Source organism: Lotus japonicus, chromosome 1 (assembly GCF_012489685.1).
Source record: "Lotus japonicus ecotype B-129 chromosome 1, LjGifu_v1.2".
NCBI lineage: Eukaryota > Viridiplantae > Streptophyta > Magnoliopsida > Fabales > Fabaceae > Lotus > Lotus japonicus.
In genome coordinates this window covers 113,519,977-113,541,683 of record NC_080041.1, presented here as the reverse complement: position 1 = coordinate 113,541,683, position 21,707 = coordinate 113,519,977, and the positions used below count along the sequence as shown (strand labels likewise).

The 21,707-nt window shown below is 34.6% G+C and overlaps 2 protein-coding genes, 1 long non-coding RNA gene and 1 other non-coding gene across 5 annotated transcripts; 1 reads left to right on the top strand and 3 right to left on the bottom strand.

Moving 5' to 3' along the window:
- Window positions 1-1,651: 1,651 nt before the first annotated feature.
- Window positions 1,652-5,856, bottom strand: LOC130729433 (poly(A)-specific ribonuclease PARN-like). Of its 2 annotated transcripts, none has more exons than XM_057581195.1 (8): window positions 5,460-5,856; window positions 4,818-4,948; window positions 3,536-3,730; window positions 3,339-3,451; window positions 3,090-3,212; window positions 2,899-3,013; window positions 2,590-2,805; window positions 1,652-2,327 (listed from the first exon to the last, which is right to left on the bottom strand). In XM_057581195.1, the coding sequence occupies exons 1-8, from the start codon at window positions 5,780-5,782 to the stop codon at window positions 1,678-1,680; spliced, it is 1,866 nt and encodes a 621-aa protein (XP_057437178.1). In that variant the 5' UTR covers window positions 5,783-5,856; the 3' UTR covers window positions 1,652-1,677. The 2 variants fall into 2 exon arrangements, with proteins under 2 accessions (XP_057437178.1, XP_057437179.1); XM_057581196.1 differs by having other exon boundaries at window positions 3,339-3,448.
- Window positions 5,857-11,860: 6,004 nt separating this feature from the next.
- LOC130732467 (uncharacterized) lies at window positions 11,861-12,278 on the top strand. Its single transcript, XR_009017043.1, has 3 exons — window positions 11,861-11,938; window positions 12,027-12,090; window positions 12,177-12,278. It is a non-coding gene; the product is annotated as an uncharacterized LOC130732467 (long non-coding RNA).
- A 2,278-nt stretch (window positions 12,279-14,556) lies between these two features.
- LOC130729432 (monocopper oxidase-like protein SKU5) lies at window positions 14,557-19,353 on the bottom strand. Its single transcript, XM_057581194.1, has 9 exons — window positions 18,962-19,353; window positions 18,474-18,583; window positions 18,121-18,391; window positions 17,904-18,042; window positions 16,194-16,554; window positions 15,504-15,869; window positions 15,331-15,409; window positions 15,002-15,198; window positions 14,557-14,783 (listed from the first exon to the last, which is right to left on the bottom strand). Exons 1-9 carry the CDS (start codon window positions 19,103-19,105, stop codon window positions 14,657-14,659), a joined length of 1,794 nt encoding a protein of 597 aa, XP_057437177.1. The 5' UTR covers window positions 19,106-19,353; the 3' UTR covers window positions 14,557-14,656.
- A 2,044-nt stretch (window positions 19,354-21,397) lies between these two features.
- On the bottom strand, window positions 21,398-21,497 carry LOC130734937 (small nucleolar RNA U30). The gene has a single exon (XR_009018270.1). It is a non-coding gene; the product is annotated as a small nucleolar RNA U30 (small nucleolar RNA).
- Between the last annotated feature and the right edge of the window lie 210 nt (window positions 21,498-21,707).

The following is a 21,707-nucleotide window of genomic DNA, read 5'->3' as shown; positions in this document are numbered from 1 at the left end:
AAATATGATACTAACAATAAATTCTAATGGTGTTGGTTCTCAGGTCTAAGAATTTTTAAAAATCCACGTATTATAGGTAATGGTAATTTCTTTTAATAGCTTTAATTTGTATAATCTTAAATAAAATAATTTGGTGAGCTTAAAACTTTATATGAACGAAATTTTGTACCTTAAGATTGTGACACAATGAATGAATGTAAAATTTATAATGATTTCTACGTGTACAAATGAATACACTTAAGTTTTGACAATGACTTGACAATTCAAGATAATTCATGTGGGTCATCCTTTGCAGCATTAAATTTTGGGAGGAAATAGTTTGGGAATACAACATCCAATAACTTTTTTCATAACTAATGGTAACTAAAACTGAAGTTATACTTGCCAACTATTATCATGATTACAAAAGTATTACCTCAGTTAACCCTTTATTGTATCATACTAAACACAAGTTTGGTAGCTTACTCACTGCTGGTTGCATTTATGTTTTTGTTCTAAATCTTGTTTGGCTCAGTCTGCCATAACACATCATGGCCATGTCATCTGGCTATAGTTTCCACTAGATTTTTTTTGTATTTCTTGAGGCTGTCACTCTTTTTTTATTTTTTATTTTTGGTCGACAAGCATTCATCGAACATGGCTCTGCTTTCGGTATTGGAATAAGACATTTTGGCGTTGACGCTTGATTAACTCTTTAATACCGGTTTTAAAAGTGGACTTCACAAAATACTCATTTTCTTTGTCTTGACACCATTACGTTTGCTCTTTGGCTCGGATTCGCCATGTCGGTGTGGACATCTTCAACACCAACACTAAACTTGATTTTCATTCTCTCAAGTTTGTTGGCAGTCTGGCGCCGGATCTGTTCTACGGGTTGTATTTTGTCGCATTGTACTCTTCAGATCTTTCATGCTTTCCTTTCGCATGTAAACAAACCATTCCTAAATTCAGCACATGACATCTTTTTCGCCGAATTCATTGCAAAAGTGAATTTACCACTAACAGCTAACATGAACATACTTTAATCTGTGCATCATGCCATGTTGACAACATTGGTCAAAACTATTTTCCTAGATTGGTCCAAATGGGCCATATATAATGTTTTTGTTTAATTAGAGGAAAATCATTTCACACTCCCAAGTATATACCCCTTAGGAGTGCAGAGTGAGACAAGATGATAAGAGAAAATAAGATTTGAGGATAATGAAAAACAAGAGAGAAACACATAACGAAGCAATGCCAGTAAAATTAGGTTGTATCAAAACAAGGCATTTGCATAAATCTAACATCATTAAAATTTAAACAGTAAAATTAAAAAAGTTCATGTCAATCAATGCTTCTAAGTTGACTCCAATTAAGCAACTTATACCAGGTAGAAATGGTTTTCCATGAGTTTCTTTATCTTTCTTTTGGATAAAATATTCCTTTCTACCTTCTTTCCTCATCATGCCTCAATGCACAAACACTAAATTTTTACAACGATTACATTTTCTATCTTTTACCTTTTTTTGTCAAAGATTACTTTTTTTTTTCTTGCGAGATTGCAGTTGCAACTTGCAAGTTTGATGAAGTATGAAGCAACTTGCCTAATGACAAGTTCGGCATCCCATAAAAAGTCATGTTTCCTTGCAATCAGTGAAAGATATTGATAGAAATATAAATAGCTCAAAGACAGCTTTAAAGATCATCGAAGTTAATTACATTGTCATTATACCAATGAATCTCAGAAGAATGTCTTTCACCATTAATCTTTGTATCATAGCGAGAACTTTCCAAGGCTCTTTCTAAGGACTCTGCAAGATCCATCTCCCACAAACCTAGCCTACACATTGTCTTGTAGGTATCATAGCAAGTTACCCTCACACCATCTGACACTAACTCCTTTAAGTCTCCACTAATTTCTTCACTATTCATTACATCTAGAAAATCTTTTGATAACCCTTGCTGCCAGAAAACAACAATGGCACAACTCTTATCCACCAATTTAACATCAAACTCTCCTGAAAAGATATCGTGGGATGAACGAAGTACGTTCTTCAGCATTCCAGCTGTCGTGCCAAATTTAAATCCCCACAAGAAAACCACATTTTCACAACTGACTTTCCTTGTATTATGGGTCCACACATTAATATCCCCATTACATGATTCTTGGATACTTGTTGAGCATGGATGGAAGACGTTGGTAGCGTTTTCAAGCTCAGGGGCCAAGTGCTTCTTGCCATATTCCGTAACAATTGGAGAAATTTTCAGTATAGAGCAGAGCTTCATAAATAAATAGCATAGCCTCAATGCATTAAGTCCATGAATCCTGCCTTTGTTTACTGTATCTGTATAAACCAGAAATGAAATAAAAAGAAGACTAAGCTACCAGTCATGAAATTAAAACCAGCCTTCCAGTATTTTGTTTCAAGTATAAAAGGAATACAAACAAACTCTGCATGTTGTAAAGCTAAGAATGCAAGAAGTACAAGGACTAATCATGAAGCTTTCCACAAAACTATCATGATAAAATGGCTCAAATCATGTAATAAGCATGCTTTTGTAATTTGGATGTGAAACTAAAATGTTGGGGACTTAACAGTGACTGACCTCGGTCAGGAATTTCCAAATCTACAGGTGCATAGAAATTATTATTCAAGTAGGATATAGCACTAGGTATGCCACTGAGTTTTCTCGTGGATCCAATTTTCTTCATCAAATAATTCAGGTCAAGCACTTTGGGGAAAGCCGTGCACAAGGAGCTAATGAACTCATCTACTTGTGGTGGAAGGGGTGCAATGAATTTTGAATGAACAAGTGTACAATCTGCATAAACCATCAAAAAGTTAATATACTGAGGAAAGTAGACCAAATCAATATGCTTAAACAAGTTGAGAAATTTCCATTTAAGAGATACACCATTAAGGGAATTGTGGGAGATAACAGGTTTCTGTGAAGCAGAGATCAAATCGATCACCTCTCGAAATCCACGAATTTTCTTGTTCTCCTCCTCTTCAAAACTTTGAAGCTCTTTCTGCAGCACAAAACCACAATCATTTCCAAAGAAAATCCCTAAGAGGAACAAGCAAAAAGCGATAGTCTCTCATTACCTCCAACAAATCCTTGTCTTCTTTTGAATTTGCCAAAACAATACGTACTGCCTGGGTGGTCCCACTCCCACTCTTTGCAGGGACTGGCAAAGGAAGAAGGTCATCTGCGAAGTCTACCAACATCTACAAACAGACAAACCAGAGAACAATAAAAGAAAGGAAAAAGATTCATTCAGTTACACCAACAGTGAGGCCATCAAGGTTGTCACATTCAAATCAGAACAATTTAAGAGTTAATTGGTGCATTACCTCCAAAATTAGCTGCGCTTGACGTTCACTACAAACATCTATAGTCAAGGAAGGTCTTGATCTGAACTGTTCACTACCCAGGACAATACTCCTAAGAGAGTTGATAAGTTCTTCTACACAAAAATGAGAATTTAGTAACAACAGAAAGACCTAAGAAAAACCTAATTGCACAAAGAGTTTGCTAAAGATTTTCATACCATCTTTGCTTGAGTTTGTGCCCGAGCTTTTACATGTCTTTCTCCAATGTCTAATCCGTGATCTAATCCTCTCAACAAATATTTTATCAGCAACAGTAGGGGGCGAAGATGATTTCATTACATTATGAGAAGGAGAAGCAGTCCCAATACGAATTTTAGCTAATGACTCTTGTGCTCTGGATAGATATGATATGCCTGTTGTTTGAATAGAAACGGGTCATATACAGAACCAGTGATCCTCAATTCACATAACTAAGCATAAACATTCTGTATTTACAGATTTAATAGAGCTCTAGCAAATTCTGGTATGCAGTTGAAGAGACTATCTCTTCAGGTAACTAGCAATCTCTTTTTTCCTTTGTAATGTCATGAACTTTCCAAGTATTATCATTACCTAGACTCAACACTTAGGGAATTGATTTTAACGCCACACCTATCCGTTTTCTCGCCACCCAATTTTACCATACTTATATGTGCGGGAATCAATTGCATACCGCACTTATAAGTGTGGAACACAAATTATACATTCCGGACATTGAAAGTGAAGAAGGGGATGGCATGAATATCTATAGGGGTGGCATTAAAATCAATTCCCCAACACTTCTACCAGAAAAGACAGAAGAAATTCCAATATTTTAGGTACTCACAGAAGAAATTCACTAAGCACAGATGTTAACATGGAACACAACATAGCACCAACACCATCCCTGGAAAAAATCCTTTCTTCAATAGTATACTATCCATATACTTGACACAAGTAACAAACGAAGACACATGAACAAAGACTTCTTTTGTTTTATGGCTCCCTATACTCAAAAGTAATCCGAACCTAGTGTTGTCAATCTCAAATAGTGGCCGATTTCAAGAATGACATAGCAGTGGAGTGGTAAACAAACAACCCTACATCCAAATTCGTAGTGATATTTTTTTTTTAGAACCTTTCAAGCCACCTTCAAAGTGGTAAAAGTATAATATAAAAATCATACATGGGTCTTCACCTTTTATATAAGGTTTTGGTATAGCTATTTCAGGTCATCATATCATAACCTCTATTATGAAGTGATGTAGAGTTCTAGAGTCCAATCCCCGCCACCTTCATTCTTCTAATAATAAATTAAATTCTAGCACAAGATTGGTGGGCTTACATATCATCCACACTTCAAAGCCAAAGGACTACACTTACGAAATACTTCATTCATGACACAAGAAGAACAATATTTCATAGGCACATGAAAATCCCACAAAGGATAACAAAACACACAAACGTGCAACAAAACCTCACCGTTATATATGCAAGCATTGAAGTCGAAACCCTTGCGAGCCATGGACGCCAGATACGATGTCTGGCATGAAAAACTGTATGCAGGCATCCCCATCTTCAGCTCATCTCTCGGAAAAAGTAGGAAGTTATACCTGCACCATACCAAAATCTCATGTTTCCCCTTTTCTACAAAACACAAGTTTGAAAAAATGAACAAGAGTGAACCTCAAATCCACTCTTGATGGCCACAGCCGCATTAGTTCATGCGAATGCAAACACCACATTCGACAATAACAAGTATTATTCGCCATATCAGCAGTGTTGTCAAATAGCGGATATCAAAGCACTATAGCTTAGCGCTCTGAGGGCTCACTGCTATCCGCTGTTTTCCACTCTTAGGGCTTGACATAACGGATTTTTGGTTTTCCGCTATTTTCCGCGATTAACAACACTGCATATCAGTCTTAGTAATGAACTAATGTATCTGTGCTGCCTAAGGACTAATATAATATAATCCAGTACAAATGTTACATTCTCATTACAAATGCATGTGCTACTTCATAATAGTTACACATATATGCAAATGGCTAAACTCTACATCTTGTTCTAAAATTGATTAAGTGTTAATATCTAATAGGCAAGAAAAAGACATGAGAAACTAACGGGTGAGCAACGAGGTTGTTGGAGTCGGTAACGGAAAACGGGCAGACGGCGAAGTGGAGGAGCTGGAAGCGGTGGGCGGAGGGTCTGAGCTTGAGGTAGGCGGTTTCGGCGGTATCGAAGGGGAGAACACGGGGGCAGGAAGAACCGGTTTTCTCCATGGATATGGCGATGAAGTCCGAGGAGGAGATGTGAGTCTTTAACTCGTCCAAGGATTGGGTGAAGTTGGAGGTGGTGACCTGCTTCACCTTCCATTTGGAGGTGGTGCAGAAGGAACGCTTCTGCTTCAGCTTCAGGAACTGCAAGTGGTGGAAGAGTGAAGCCATTGTTGCATCGGCGTTTTTGGTTCTGAGCTTTCTGCTTTCAAAACCTGGGAAGGGAGGAAGGACAGGCCGGGTCGGATCCGGCCCTACGGATATGAGTATGACCCTTTCTTTAAAAAATTAAAAAGTTTTAATAAAAGTTTAGTTTTGTTAACATGAAGTAAAAAAAGGTTAAATATGTTTTACTTTTTATTTTTAGTCTCTATATCATTCACTTCTTTAATTTTAGTCCCCATTTTTTAAAGACACAAGTCAAGGGTTGAAGATGGTTTCAAGACCGTAAAGTTCAAGCTTTTTATGTAGGCTAAGGATCAAGTTTCCAAATTTATTTGAAGCATATACAGGAGAATAAACAATTACTTGCAATCAAGAGAAGTTACCCACGTTCGAGTTACATGGAGATGTCAAGTGTATGACATTAGATTAAAAAGTTATTTGTAATTTCAATTTCATTTGTAGAAACTAGACAATAATCATTTTGATTCAAGTACTATTTATGTTTTTTTTTTGTTACATACTATTTATGTGTTTGTAATTTGAGAAGAGGGTTCAAAATATAGAAAATAAGTTGATACCTCTAAACACTCTTTTCTCTTCTAACATTCATTATCTTTCTCTCTCTCTCTCTCAATTTTATTTCATTCATAACACCGATATTTGACCTGAATTTTATTTAACTGCCCATATTCGTAGTTCTCTCTTTCTAACAAAGAAATGAGGAGGCAGAGATTCTTTAGGAAGTCATCTTTGTAATTTTATTTCTCTAATTGCAACTGTTACATTTTAAATATTATCTCCAACGATAATTTTTTTAATGTATACTATAGTACAAAATGCGGAATTGTGAAAATGGGCAACCCGCCCCCCAGGGACTGATCTATGTTCAAGCATATGAGGGCAAGTGCCCTCACTTGAATTTGGAAAATATCATTAGAAAAAAAATTGAGTAGTAAAAATATGTGGTTTTTTATACTTTCTTTGGTAAAAAATGCCATCACTTGTATCCCACATTGTTAAATGCCCTCACTTGAGTAGTAAAAGTATGGTTTTTGATGACCCATTTAGTAAAAAATGCTTTCACTTGTGTCCGCTTTAGTAAAAAATTCCATAACCTCTAATAGTATATGTTAATTGTTTTTGTTACAAATTTATATGTATATATTGCACTCACAACATTAAATTTCTGGATCCGTCACTGCCCCCATGATATTTTTTCTTCCTAATGGGACAAATTGAGGTTGTATTCACTCCCCTCAAAATTTATATTGTCTTTTTCAATTAGTCATTCTAAATTATACTTAGGGTGTTAAATTCCCGTCCCCTTTAATAATTTTCTCAGGTTCTATCCATGATCCTTCATTTATACTCATTTACTTAAAACGATGATACTTGATCATGTATGATTAGTTGTCAAACTTAATCTATATACTTTAGAAAAGATGAAGGCTGTGAGCCCCACCTCCATGACTTGGCACTCCAAGAATTACTCTTAACCACTCCCCTCTTTACAGGACAAGTGTCACCTTATGATTGTTTTGGACCAAAATACTAGAAGCCCAATTTTATTTCAATTTTTTAATGGAGGCCCATTATTCAAAGAATGATGATTTAGTTTTTATAGTTTTATGACTCCTAATTAATTGCATGGAAAATTCGAATTATGTGTAAGAATGGAAAATTTGAATCCGTTCAAATATACATTTAATGCTAATTACATTGTAAAAACAACAATCAGCTATTTTCATGCTTAAGCGTAATTTTCTATAAATACTCTAAATTTTTAAATACTGTATTATTTCAAAAAAAATCGAATACCTCCCCTAATTAATTGCATTCCCTATTTTCCTTTAATAGGGAATCAGATTGAGTAGTTCACGCAAGGCATTTGGTGCATTTAATTGGTGTTATTACTGTTTACAAAAAAATCAATAAATTGGTTTCAATACTCTTACAAAAAGTCAAGAATTAAAATCAGTTTTAATACTCTTAAAGGTTAGCAAAATCAGCGATTAAAGTAGTCAACAAATTGGTTTTAATACTCTCACAAAGTCAAGAATTCTAATGAAAGGTTTACATGAAAGGTTTGCATCTACACATTAATTTGATATTTTTCGTTCCACCATGAACCGTCATTTTAAAGGGCATTGCGTTTATTCGTTACAAAAAAGTCAAGAATGAAGATGAAGCTTTGATTACGCATATTTCAAATAAACATCAGTCGTTATTTTTTTTTCCTTTTTAAGATGAATATACCAGTAACCCTAATTCTCAAATTCCTATATAAACACCTCATGGTATTCTTCAACTTCATCATTTATTCCCACCAACTATTAGCTTTGAAATAAACTGTGTTCTAATGGCAATCGACGACCTCGCCATCATCGATGCCTCCAAAGAGAACTGGTCTATTGTTGCAAAGGTGAACCGTTTGTGGCTTAGTCTGAGCTTATATGGAACCAAGCTTCCATTTTCCATGGACATGATTCTTATGGATGACAAGGTAAATCACTTTTTCACATAAACACCATGTTTTACGTTCTTTTGCTTATACTATAAATTGCTTATGTTCTCCTTTTATTGAATTTTAGGGTGTTAAGATTCATGCTTCGGTTAGGAAGACTCTGATATACCGATTCCAATCTTTGCTAAGTGAAGGACATGTATATCAGATTTCGTTCTTTGGTGTTGGTGAAAGCGGTCGTGATTTCCGACCAACCTCACATCCATTCAAGATCAACTTTGATATTCATACATCTGTGCGCTTGGTTCCCAACAAGGCCATCAACTTAAGCCCGTACAATTTTGTGCCAATATCTGATATAATGTTCAAGGATCTTGATACGTCTTTTCTTATTGGTATATACTCTTTTTGTACCTTTTGATTTTTAAATTACTGTTCTGGGTTTTGGATTAATGTTTCTAAGATTTTGCATATGTGATTGGAATTCTCACTGGTGCAAGTGCTGAACAAGAATTCGAAAAAGATGGTGGGAAGCAGAAAAGAATTACTATTGAACTTGACCAAGATGGGTACACCCAATGTTCAAAGCTTATTCAAATTTTATACATCTTTAATTATTAAGTTTTTACGGTTTTATAATTTCTCATGCGTCTTAATAGGGCTCGGGTTGAATGCGCCTTTTTTGGAAAGTATGTTGATGAGGTCGTTGGTTATCTTGGATCTGTTGATGCAACCAATGCTGTTGTTGTTGTGAGTTGTGTCAAAGTAAAGCCCTTTAAAGGTATTTTAAAGTTTCATCTGGTGTCAAATAATTAAAGTGCAGTGACAAATTTTTTGAAAACATTCATAATTTTTATGTTACAGGTAAGACAAGTCTCCAAAATGTTTATGGAGCTACAAAGGTTCATTTTAATCCTCTCATAGAAGAAGCTGCCCCCCCACACATACTTTTGTGGCTTCAACCTCAACACAAAATTAAAAAAATTGAGGATATAGACAAACATGTTTCTGCAGAGCTTCCTGATCCTAAAGTTTATCCAAATTTATACAAGACAGTATCATCATACATGATGCATGGTCCATGTGGTGTTGTTGACCCTAAGTCAGTTTGCATGGTCGATGGAAAGTGTTCTAAACACTTTTCAAAAAAAATTCAGAATTGCACAACAGTTGATGATGATGGTTATCCAATTTATAAAAGAAGAATAACTGGGATTACAATTTTGAAGAAAGGAGTTCCTCTCGATAATGGTTTTGTTGTTCCTTATAACCCGGTCTTGCTTATGCGCTATCAAGGACACATCAATGTTGAGTACTGCAATAAGTCGAATGCTATAAAATATAACAAAGGACCTGATGGAGTCAATGTTCAGATATCCAATGGTGGTACCAGTGCTGACAAATCTGAACAACAAGATGAAATCAAACAATATTATGATTGCAGGTAATTTTCCGAGTCACAAATATGTTTTACTCTAGAAATTAATTGAGGTATTTTTTGTTTATTCTTGCATTGAATGCATAAGTTCCTCCAATAAGTGTGCATGAAAAATAATTAAGTCAGTGTTTAAAACCATTTTAAGATGAAAACATTAAATTTCGTAAGCTAATGTAGTGGAAAAAAATGGTAATTTCGTTTTATTCCTTAAGACTCTGATTTTTCCTTTCTTATATTTAGTCATTAAGAAAGAATAATAATTTAATGTTTAAGAAGAATTTATACAGATTAGTTCCTTAATTTGTGGATTTTAAGGAATTAATTTATTTTCACTTTAATATCAAAAAATCATTCCATTTATGGTGATGTCTTAAATGTTTGTCAAATGTAAATTCCTATTTTAAGAATGAAAACGAACAGTATTGATTTTTTTTCCATTATTAGAAATATGTGTGGTTGGTTTTACTTGATAAAAAAAACATAATTTAAAAATAAAAGGAACCCGTCAACTAAGGAGTGAATATTTAAGTTTAAAACGGTAAATTTTTTTGAAAACAAGTACATTATTAGCAGGTACCTAAAATGCAGCTACCATATAAGTGAGTTTATAATTAATATCATTTGAATTTTTTAACTCTTGAAATTAAATGCAGGTACCTTACTCCATGTGAAGCCGCGTGGAGAACATTCAAATATGATATTCATGATAGATGGCCTCCAGTGTTGAGATTAGGATTTCATCTTCCAAACCAACAAAGTGTCTTATTCAAAGAGAATGACGATTTGGAAGTTGTGAAGGAAAACTCAACTAAAAAGGGCACTCAATTCTTGGCATGGATGGATGCCAACAAGAAGTTCCAGGAGGGGAGAAATCTCACATATGCAGAATTTCCTTCCAAGTTTGTGTACAACAAAAAATCAACAATATGGCTTCCTAGGAAAAGAGGCATTTCTCTTGGTCGATTGCAATTTATTGCTCCTGGGATGGGAGAAAATTACTACGTGCGTGTTTTATTAAATAGGCAAAAAGGTTGTGACAGTTTTAAAAGCATAAGAACTATAAAGGGTGTTGTTTATCCCACATTCCGCAATGCATGCGAAGCGATGGGATTACTGGAGGATGACCGGGAGTATGTTGATGGAATTTCAATTGCAAGTGAACTTGGTTCCGGATCTCAGCTAAGGAAATGATTTACCAGAATGCTGATGACAAACTTGATTTCCAGGCCACAAGAAGTTTGGAGAAAGTCTTGGACTCTTTTAAGTGATGGGATTTTATATGACTGAAGAAAAGCACTCAACATTCCAGGTATTTCATCAATATTCATTTTTTGGCCATAATTAGTAATATTTTCTTTTTTATCCCTAAAGAATTAGTATGCATTTATTTTTTGACATGTATAATTGTCCGCTGCTATTACTATTTCTTTCCATATGTTAAGTAAACCAAATAGTATTTACCGTATTTAGAAAATTATGCAGCAATCTAAGAAATGTACTATCATAATTTTTACACATGCTAAAATGTAGAAATTACATACCATATCTATTTTCTTATTTTTATGGAGATACTTTTTTCTTATACTCAAATTAACCTATAATTAGTTTTCCCAATAAAAAAAACAAAGACTTCCCTACCAAACTCACTATTATTTGTTGCACGTTAAAAAAAATATAAAAAAAAACTATATCAAAGCTTCTATTATCTAAATAAATGTGTAAAGTTTTTATAAAAATACTTTTTCACATGTGTATCACGTTAAAACTACTACTATTTTATAAAAATAATCCTAATTTGACATTATCAAAATATGGTGAGTGTGATTAGAAGGAAAAATTAAAGTTGTGTAAATGTATTTTCTTTCTCAAAATAAAAAAAATCAATATTTCTCATTTAATTTAATTTATTTGCCTTATTTCATTTAATTTCCTTCAGATCTCCGTATAGAGGATGAAGAATTACATAACTTATGTATGATTGAGATTGAAAAAATATTGCAAGGCAATGGAAGGTCACTTAAGGAATTTCCATGTTTACCATACCCTAAATTTTCATAAATTCATAATTTTGAAATTTTCTTTATCTCATGTTGGACTGTATTTGGCAAGGCCTGTCTTTAGTCACGGGCAGCTATATGTTGCACTTTCTAGAGTTAAATCTAGAAAAGGACTGAAGATGATCATCATAGATGATAAAGGAGTTGTATCTAACACTACACGCAATGTAGTGTATCAAGAAGTCTTCGATAATATTTGACATGTAAGTGTTTATTTATCTTACAATTAATTTCAATTTAAATGGTAGAAATAAGAAAACTGATATGGTTATTCTCTTTATTGTTTTACAGCATAAAAAGATATCAAGCAATTTATTGATCATCTAATTTGAAGGTGTAATGACTTTTCTATAAGGTTAGTTTACCACTTTCAAATTATACACAGTTTATATTTGTATTAGTTATTGATTATTACACTAATAATTTTTTCTTCCTTTCTAGGTTCTATAGCACAAATATGCTTGATTGACAACAAGCTCGGTTATGAAGTCTTTATCATTAATCATGGACTACAATTTCGAATAAGGGTTCATGTTGCTGTCATTGTTATGTTTATCTTATTTCAATTTCCATGTAATGCATTACTTAAAAACGTGGTTTTTATTACTATTCAAGTGTTGACACTATGAGGTATCTACAACCTCATCAAATAAATATATTTACTGTGGTCAATTCATCTACATGTTTGTAACATATGTTCGGTTCCATATCTTTTATACTTACTGAAAAGAGTCTAAACTAAGTTAAAACACATTACTACTAATTTATTTTTACAATAAATTTAACCGCCGTGCAACGCACGGGTAAAGAACACTAGTATTTAAAATAGGGGTTGTCTAAATGACCCAATGTAAAAAATGGGTTAAATAACCCAAGTCAAAGTGTTCCAATGATATTATTACATGTGTCTTTAAAAAAAATCCAACTCATGTACATGTGTTATTATAAAATCCAACTCATTTCATTATTCATTTTTTTATATTTTCATCAAATTCATTATATTAAATAATTGATTTATACTTTGAACCATCAATTAGGATAAACTACACAATGAACATTTTTTCCCCAAAAACAAAAATCAAGAACCCTAATCCCCAATTTTAAATGTTTTGTCTCAATGTCTTGAATTTCATTCATCTTCATCATATATATGTTAATTTTTGTAACCAAAGAAATCATATATATGTTGATTTCAATGAGAAAAGGTAAAGAATCAACTTCTCAAAATCTATTTTTTTCTTGAGAGGTTTCTCTCCTCTGCACACTATTCCTTTCATCTTAGTCTCCCCAAACATGAAAAAATCAACTCTTCCTAATTTCTTAGCCAAATCGTGAAATTCTTGTTCCATTATGTTTCTAGAAGCTTCTATAATTGACCTGTGTTGAAGAATCTAAGGAAAACATGAAGGAAACTGGGTTGGGTCCTGTTTATGGAAGTCCTCTAAGATGTTGATTAGCGTCAGAAAAATATCATAAATATTAAGTCCTATGGGATGTTAGGTCCTTAATTCTGTTGGCTATCGAAAAATATCATCTCAATTTAATTTTGCTTCTAATGATAATGGTTTGTCAGCTGCAGCCCTTGATTATCAAATTATCTCGCAACCACATGTGCGATGTTACATATCAAGTTAAGTGTTTTTGCTTCTTTTTGATTTTTTTCATGTTTGGAGATGTTAAAAGATGAAAGGAATCATGGCTGCGGAGGAGAGAAACTTCGAGGAAAAATAGATTTTGAGATGTTGATTTTTTTACCTTTTCTCATTGAAATCATCATATGATAAAGATGAATGAAATTCAAGGCATCTGACAATTTGTGAATTGAGACAAAACATTTAAAATTGGGAATTAGGGTTCTTGATTTTTGGTTTTGAAAAAAAAGGTTCATTGTGTAGTTTATTATAATTGATGGGTTCAAAGTATAAATCAATTATTTAATAAAATGAATTTGATGAAAATATAAAAGAAAAATGAATAATAAAATAAGTTGGATTTTTTAATGACACATGTACATGAGTTGGATTTTTTTTAAAGACACATGTAATAATATCATTGGAACACTTAGGCTTGGGTGATTTAACCCATTTTTTACCTAGGGTTATTTAGACAACCCCTTAAAAATAGATAGAAAAAACAAACTATCTCTCAACACATTTTTTTGCAAAGGAATATTGAATATTCAGTACTCAGAATTTGTTCCTAGATTACACCATGTTTCTTGATTTTGAAGGTGAGGTCTAGTTCACCAAACACATGAAAGTAAAGTTATGGGGTTGTACCGGGGGCAAGGGTCCATACATTTTGAATAATTATTTGTTTACGATTCAAATCCACCTCCACCTTGATGATATGAAGGGAAGAGAGAAAAATAAGTTATATGATATGTGATGTGACAAGAGATGCAGAGAGAATTGGAATGAAAAAATCGTGAAAATGAGATGTAAGAGAAACTTGAGTGAAGTGTGAATAAATCATTATTATTACATTTTTAGCCAAATGTCAACTCATTTAACCACTTTTTGTTTGTAAGCCAAATGGATTAAAGCAAGCACAACGGGTGCTTGAAACTCATTTAGCCACTTAACCACATATATTCAATCACAATCTAATTTAACTATCTAACTAATTACTGAAAATGATGCAATTCACCATTTATTCTTTTAAATTTAACCAGTTTATTATATCAAATCACTTGGGGTAGGGATATCCCTTGGGTTAGGTTATAACCCCCCAAATTATAAATAAATCATTTAGAGGGGAAAATCTTTAAAACAATAGTTTACAGTTGTGATTACATCGGTGCTTGAAATATGCCCACATGTTATGCACACACAAATTTCCTTTTTAATGGAAATGGTTATATAAATCTTAAAATAGCAAGTTTCATATTACAAAGAATGGCCATTTTTGTTTTAACTGACTTAAAGTTCAACACTCCACTTACCAAATAAACTTTCAAGTAGAGCTAGGAATAACATGAATAATATCATTCTAGAATTACTGCAGAAAGGTGACCCCATAGAGAACTGGATTTTGTGAGACTGGTCCCTGCAGAATAGAAACAAACACTGGAGTTACCACGAAATCCTTATTTAATTTGAAGCACAAAAACCATCAGGAAAATTTTGGGAGTTTGTTTTTTCCAAAAATACCTTGTGTTGGCTCAGAAATTTTCTTATTAAAACCTTAAGTATGTATGACAAACATGGTAATTGCTTGTAAATTGTGAAATCACTCAAAAGTTGCTATATGTAAGGATGTCTTACTTTTGAAGGGAGGAAAGTAAGCCACAGTATATTGCATTTTCAGGCACAGAATTCTCATTATCATCTCTCTCTGGGTTTACAACTTGCACATAAACTTCTTGGCCAAGATACCAAGAGTTGAGGTTCTCTGCACGAAGGTTCCAAATGCCCGCACTGTCGAGAGATATTAAAATGGCTGTCCAAGCCCCAGGAAATACCTAAAGAGAGAAAAAAAAGTCAACACACAAATACTCATTGGGGTTTAAGGGGAATCCTTATTAATAATTCCAAATTCTTAAAAAGCAAATGCATGGAGTAAGAGGCTGGGAGATACTAGAAGGCAATAATACCTGCGTAGTGCAGCGAGCCACGCCATCCCATTTGTTATAAGTACTTCTGCTATTTTCTGTCCATATGCCGAAGTCCATGCTACACAGTTCAAGTGAAAAATTTACTAATTCCTATTCCTAAGTTTCGAGTCACATAGATAAGAAAAATGCTAGGTTCAAGGCTAAAAACTCACCCAACTACAAAGAATGCATAGCCATCCATATGATAGGTCTGCACTGTGGTGTCATTGTTTTGGAAGATAATTTCCATAAAACCTTTGAAAGTGCCATTAATCAGAGAGGTATCAACTTTTGGAGGTCTGTTCATCAATCTATTTGGAAAATCAAGCTTGTACACCCCTGGAATTTTAAATTGTTGTGCTAGCTTCAAGGGTGTTGAAGGTGGTAAATATGATAGACCATTAAGTGTAGTGCGCCACTTCCCGTTTATAAGCTCTGGAGGTCTATTAAGAATAACATATACATCTGTCACAGTAATGTCACCATATTTGAAGGAACCCTGTGGGTTTGGACGCGCAGCACCAGCAGAAACATTCCACCTATAATGTACCATCATCAGATGATATTTTGGACATAAAAAATAAAGCTTCACCAAAGGGCAAGATATATATTAAATTAGCAGCTTTCTTTGCTATTGACCCCCCTAAACCCCAGTGCCAGAAGAAACATTAACCTCTAAACCCCTAAACCCCAATGTCCTAAACCCGAATGCCATATAACTTATAAGTATTAAACTGTTCATTTATCAGAGATAAAGTTTCAAGATTATCAGGTGATATCAAAGGCCTATAAAAAAAATGAATCAGGTGATATCAAGTAGTGTTCGTGTAATAGCAAAAGGAGAAAAAGTACTAAACAATAACCTTATTGATCTTGCTTGATTTATTGAGAAAGAAGGATCATCTAGATCAGAAAGACTGGGAAGAGGACCTGATGCAGGACCCTGAGAATTGGAGTAGTGCAAAATGGCAACTCCAGTAGCTCTAGCCCATGATGAATTAACAAACCGAGGACTGGCAACAATATAGTAATCAGTGCTGGCATTTTGATCCATCGTAACCAAGAATGAATAAGACTGACCCACATGAATATCCATGCTTGAGTAGTTTTGCTGAACTGTGTATGATCCCTCTGTCTCCACAAGAAGCAAGTTGTGGTTTTGTATCCTAAAATTCAAGCTTGTTGAGATACCAACATTGTGAACCCGGAGGCGATATGTTTTCCCTGTTTCGGAAAGAACGATAAACAGTTGACAGTAAATGAGTACAGCAGAAGTAAGCAACTTAAAATTTCAGTCACAAATTTCTCCTCTATAGCTTATAATTTTGAGTACTTAATTCACCTATTTTGAAACTACTTTCAGAATAGATATTTATATCTACATGAAAATATTAAAGTCTCAGCCAATTCATGGTGGGGGGGGGGGGGGGGATTAAATATCCCATCATTATTTTATTTTATTTTTTTGGGAAATCTACTGAATAAACTAACTACATTGTGAATCTTTGTCCAAAAAAAAATAAGACTATAAATCTTAACATTCTAGAATGTTGCAAAAACATTATCCAAGAATGAATTGGGAGGATGATACAAATGAAATATAGCAGGATATACTTAGAATAACATAATATTAAGAAAGACAAGTTACTTTCAAGACCATTTGGTCCCTTAATTATGAAATTATGTATAACAGTGTATACTTGAGATACAAAACAGACACAATTTTCCCAAGTCAAGCAGATATGTACTTGATATGTAATTCAGCACTTACTTAAAGCATAGATCATAAGATATCTAAACTTTAATAGTTCAGCACAAAGCTCATTGTCTCTGTGAGACTACTCCATAACTCTAGAATAAAACCACAGCTACGATTTGATTCCTAGCTCATGATATTGATCAGCTTAACTTTTACATTCCCCATAAATTTAGAACAATTGCTGATACTTGGGATCTATGCACACAATAAATCCACAAAATCTAGCGATAAGACATGTGTAATAGAAACAACAAAAGGAAAAATTTGAAAAAGAAACTTTCAATTAGAAAATCCAGCATGTATGAGAGAGGGGCATTGCTGATACTATAATACTCTCCAGCAACACTAACTCTTCAATGGTTTTCTTCTTATCGCTCTGAATTGTTCCTTCTGGGTTGACAAAGATTCGGATCAAGGTGAAGATTATTGGGTTTGAATTGTTGGTTTGACCCATATTCCTAATTGGATCCAAAGTTTCCAGTTTTAAATTGGTAGATTCAAATTTTGAATTGCTATTAATATCAAAGTATGTCAAAGATATGTAAGAAATATCATATTTCATACATATCTCAGCAGTTCCAATAGTTTCAAACTTAGGCTAGGTTAGGAATGCTTCCTTCTGGTCCTTTGTAGTTCCTGGGTTTCTGAACCACATACAGTGAGTATGAATCCATGTGCGGTATTTTAATTACTTGTCAGTGAAGGGTGAGGTTTATTTACAAAAAAACACATAAAAGTTCAGCCATAAAAAAGTTGGTTGCAGATTTAACTGGAAAAAACTGTGAAGGAAAAACACTATGGCCTATATTCTTACCTGGTTCCACATTTATTATTTGGTAAGAAATGCCATTTGGGACAAGTGTGTCATCATAGCGATAAGGACCTAGTCCATTAATAAGCACACCATCAGGGATTCCTAGGTCAACCCCATTTTCCACATCCTTCCTGAGATCCTGTTTCACCATATGCAATGGTCAAAACCCCTTAATAGAATAGATAAAAATAACAAAAGTCATGGCAATCTGTAAGACCTTATGACTCCTCGTGTACCAGTCACTCAGAAATATCGTGATATCTCCATCTGGCAATCCAAAGGGAACAGGAATAACTGCTCGATTGTTTATGATTATTCCTCCATACCCTCCTGCAGCTCTCTGGAAGTTTAAGGAAGGGAAATAGAAAAAACTCCCTATCTGATCCTTAACTTGAAAATCGTATGTCCAATTCCAACCAGCCGGAATTGGACAATTAGTTCCTGAAACTCCATCTTGCCAGGAGTTTTTTCTGTGTTGCACACCATCCCTGCATTTAACTACCCAACATAATCATTACCATCATCATTACTAGTTACATTATCATTCTTGACAAAACACAATTGTTCTACCATGTCAGAAGCAGTGGTTCATCAAGGTCGTTCTTGACATTGACAACTACATTCCAGTTTGTGGTGACATTCAGAATTGGTCCTGGAAATCGCCCATTGATCCCAATTACCTGAAATAGAAATATTTAGTGAAAAATAGAGTGGGTGGAGTGGAAGCATTCTAACTCATTCAATTCATTGGCGTAGTAATAACCAAACTTGTAAAATCCCCCGTAGGACGGGTAAAGGATATCCCAGAAAACCAAAAGTTAAGGCCAATAATAAACAGAAGGCATACTAACCATGTTGACAACAAAATAAACTCTGGTATAGGCAAGTAGTATTTCTAGCTGAAATCATAAAAATGAATCCAATTGCAAAAATAGAACTTCAGATCACAAGCCTAAGTCACAACTAAAAGCAAATTGAGTTATGTAACTTGCAATTCATGACAAGGAATGAATGTTACAGATTCACACACAGTACCGAAGTAAATAAAACTAACCAACCTTCTGTTTAACTCCAAGTGGGGAGGCTGTGGTGTAGGAAATAGTCCAATCGTAGGAAATAAAAGGATCACCCGCAACAGCAACATCTACTAAGAAGCAGCATATAATAAGCGTTGTGAAGAAACAAGAAGATAATGATGGCATCGTGTTTCACAGTAAGTAATTGTTGTTTTGGGTATTCTTCTCAGGTTCGAGAGTGGGAGCGCCAAAAGTGGATGAATGAAAATGAAGTAAGAAAACTGCAAATTCAGGGTGTCACATGGGAGATGTAAGTCACTTTCTGACTATTGTCTCCGCTTCCGGGCCCGCTTCTTTTACTTTACGGGATCAACGCCTTTCCTTTTCTTCCCATGTTTTACTCATGATTAATGACTGTGATGATACTTTGATTAAGATAAAATGAACTCCAAACAATGATGCAATCCTTTGGACACCCACAGTTTATGTATGGTGATTTTTTACCACTACACACATGAGTGTGGATTACAAATTCAAGTTTTTGGGGTCTCATAGAAAGACCATTATTTTTTGGACTTCACTAAAGAAAATTTCATTTTTATTTTCATTTCCCTAAGTCTAGCATGGGAAAGCTAATTAATTGAAAACCACAAATTAGGGTGCGGGTGCGGGTGCGGTGGTTTAATTTAGTTACACTACACTTCCACATTCTAGTTTGAGGTATTCCATTTACTAGAATGCGATAGATAAATGCAACCTACTAAAACTTCATCATTATAGTTTGTAATAGTCACTTAATCATATTATGCATTATTCACGATGCTGCAGAACGGCATTTTTCAACGAAATGGTAAAAGAAGCGCTTGTGAGTTGTGACATCGCTTCTTTTCATTTCGAGCAGATGAGGGATCATTAGGCAAAGGAGGACGCAACACCGCGGAGTGGCGGAGTTTGGAGTTGTGGACGCTAGTCTTGGAAGAGAGCTCCAGTCATGGGTATAACATGTAAACCGCTCTAAACCGGTCAACCGCCGGTTTGACCGGTTTTTCCGGTTATTGACCGGTTTTATGACTTCCCGGTTTTCTGGGCATATCAAACCGCTGACCACTCCGGTTCCCGGCTCAATCGGTTTGACCGGTCGGTCCGGTCCGATTTTGACAACCATGTTTGAATGCAGCATTTGGCCCTCCATCCAACCAAAAAAAGAATGTAAATGTAGTCAATTTGTTATTATTTGGTAAACTAATTTCCACTAATATGTTATTGTGAACATGGTCAGAACCAAAGGTGGTGCTTCTCCCGGGGGTGGGGGGTCCTTCTCAACAGCATCCACTCATAGAGCCCGTGCAACCGCTACTGCTGAGAAATCACACAACCACTATCGCTACTGCTGAGAAATCACACAACCACTATCGAGCAACCACACACTACATATGTCCTCAGTAGATATGCTGATCATGTTATCGTAATGGGTGGGTTAAGGACTTAAGGTGTTGCATTCTAAATTAATATTGGAGAGATATATTACCTATAAGCTATGGTAGGGGTGAGCATAGATAGAGATGAATTTCTAGACCGATGATTAGGTTTTTCTAATTGCGGTTGCCTAGCTCAGTTGCGGTTGCCTAGCTCAGTTGAGAAATGGCATATATCATTGTCGGCTTATATTGCGAAAATTGTTAATTGTGTGTTGGATCAGAGAAATTGAAATGCAAATGTCCTGGGATGTTTCCTGCATGATTGAATAGCACTTCACACTTCACTTCTTCTTAATTGGTCTTTTAGACTTAAAATTTTATCAGGTTATCAAGAAAAGGCAAGGGACGAACGGAATTAAATATTGTTACGGATAACAGCTCAATTCAATGTTCCCAAATGAGCAATGGCATAGTAGACACTAGATAGATGACAATACTAGTCCCATTTGTTCTTATGTTCATCATATTTTGAGAAAATGACATTATGCAATAGAGATTTGGATAATACTATGGTCAACAGAAATATATGTTGCTTAGATGTTTAATTGAGGAGAAGAAATTTATTTCAAATTCTGCTTTAACCCAAGATGTATGGTATCTTCCCTGTTTATACTGAAAAATAAAAGAGTACTCAACAATGCAAACTATCGAAACAAAATGCAAAGATACAGTGAAGTAAAAATCTCAAAGCTTAGGTATTGGAAACAAAGAGGGCCTCAATCTGAACAGCGAGACAAAGTGTGCAAATGGGATAGGAATAAATCTAAACAGTTTTTAAATTCAATTTTCATGGTTTTTCAGTAGCAGACTCAACTCAGTGCCGAATTCCTTTTAGTATAATACTAAATATTCATTGAATAGCATGACCCAGTTTTGAATAATGAAATCAAAAGAATGAAATTGATTATAAAATTAAAATTTGGCATCGTTTCGATCGAGAAAACAGAGACAAAAAAATTGACAAATAGTGTAAAAAAAATTGTACAGAGAGGAAGAAGGTGCTCAGAAAGTTCAATGAATGGTTGAGAAAAGTAATCCTCATGGGTAAAGATAGATTTATCCATCAGATTAACGAGATTATATATCTAATCATCATAGCACCTTCTCCCTACTTCACAATTTCAACTCAACAACAACAACAACAAACAACGCAAATGCAGAAACGATACAAAAATTGATTTCCCTAACTTCGTTTCTCATCTGAAACGAGACGAGGCAACAGCTAGGGTTTCCTTGTTTTCATCTGCAATACTCCCAAATTTATAGCCTCACCTATCTCTTAAACGCTCTACTGCTTTGGGCTTTTTCTT

What these genes read in the sequence shown, in the direction of transcription:
- LOC130729433 (XM_057581195.1), bottom strand. Translation starts at nt 5,782, where the DNA reads ATGGCTTCACTCTTCCACCACTTGCAGTTCCTGAAGCTGAAGCAGAAG. An exon ending in CAATGCTTGCATATATAACG is followed by an intron (nt 3,731 to 4,817) that starts GTGAGGTTTTGT and finishes TTCAAACAACAG; the next exon opens with GCATATCATATCTATCCAGA. An exon ending in CTCCCACAATTCCCTTAATG is followed by an intron (nt 2,806 to 2,898) that starts GTGTATCTCTTA and finishes TGGTTTATGCAG; the next exon opens with ATTGTACACTTGTTCATTCA.
- LOC130729432 (XM_057581194.1), bottom strand. Translation starts at nt 19,105, where the DNA reads ATGCCATCATTATCTTCTTGTTTCTTCACAACGCTTATTATATGCTGC. An exon ending in AATAATAAATGTGGAACCAG is followed by an intron (nt 16,555 to 17,903) that starts GTAAGAATATAG and finishes TTTCCGAAACAG; the next exon opens with GGAAAACATATCGCCTCCGG. An exon ending in AATCAAGCAAGATCAATAAG is followed by an intron (nt 15,870 to 16,193) that starts GTTATTGTTTAG and finishes GGTACATTATAG; the next exon opens with GTGGAATGTTTCTGCTGGTG.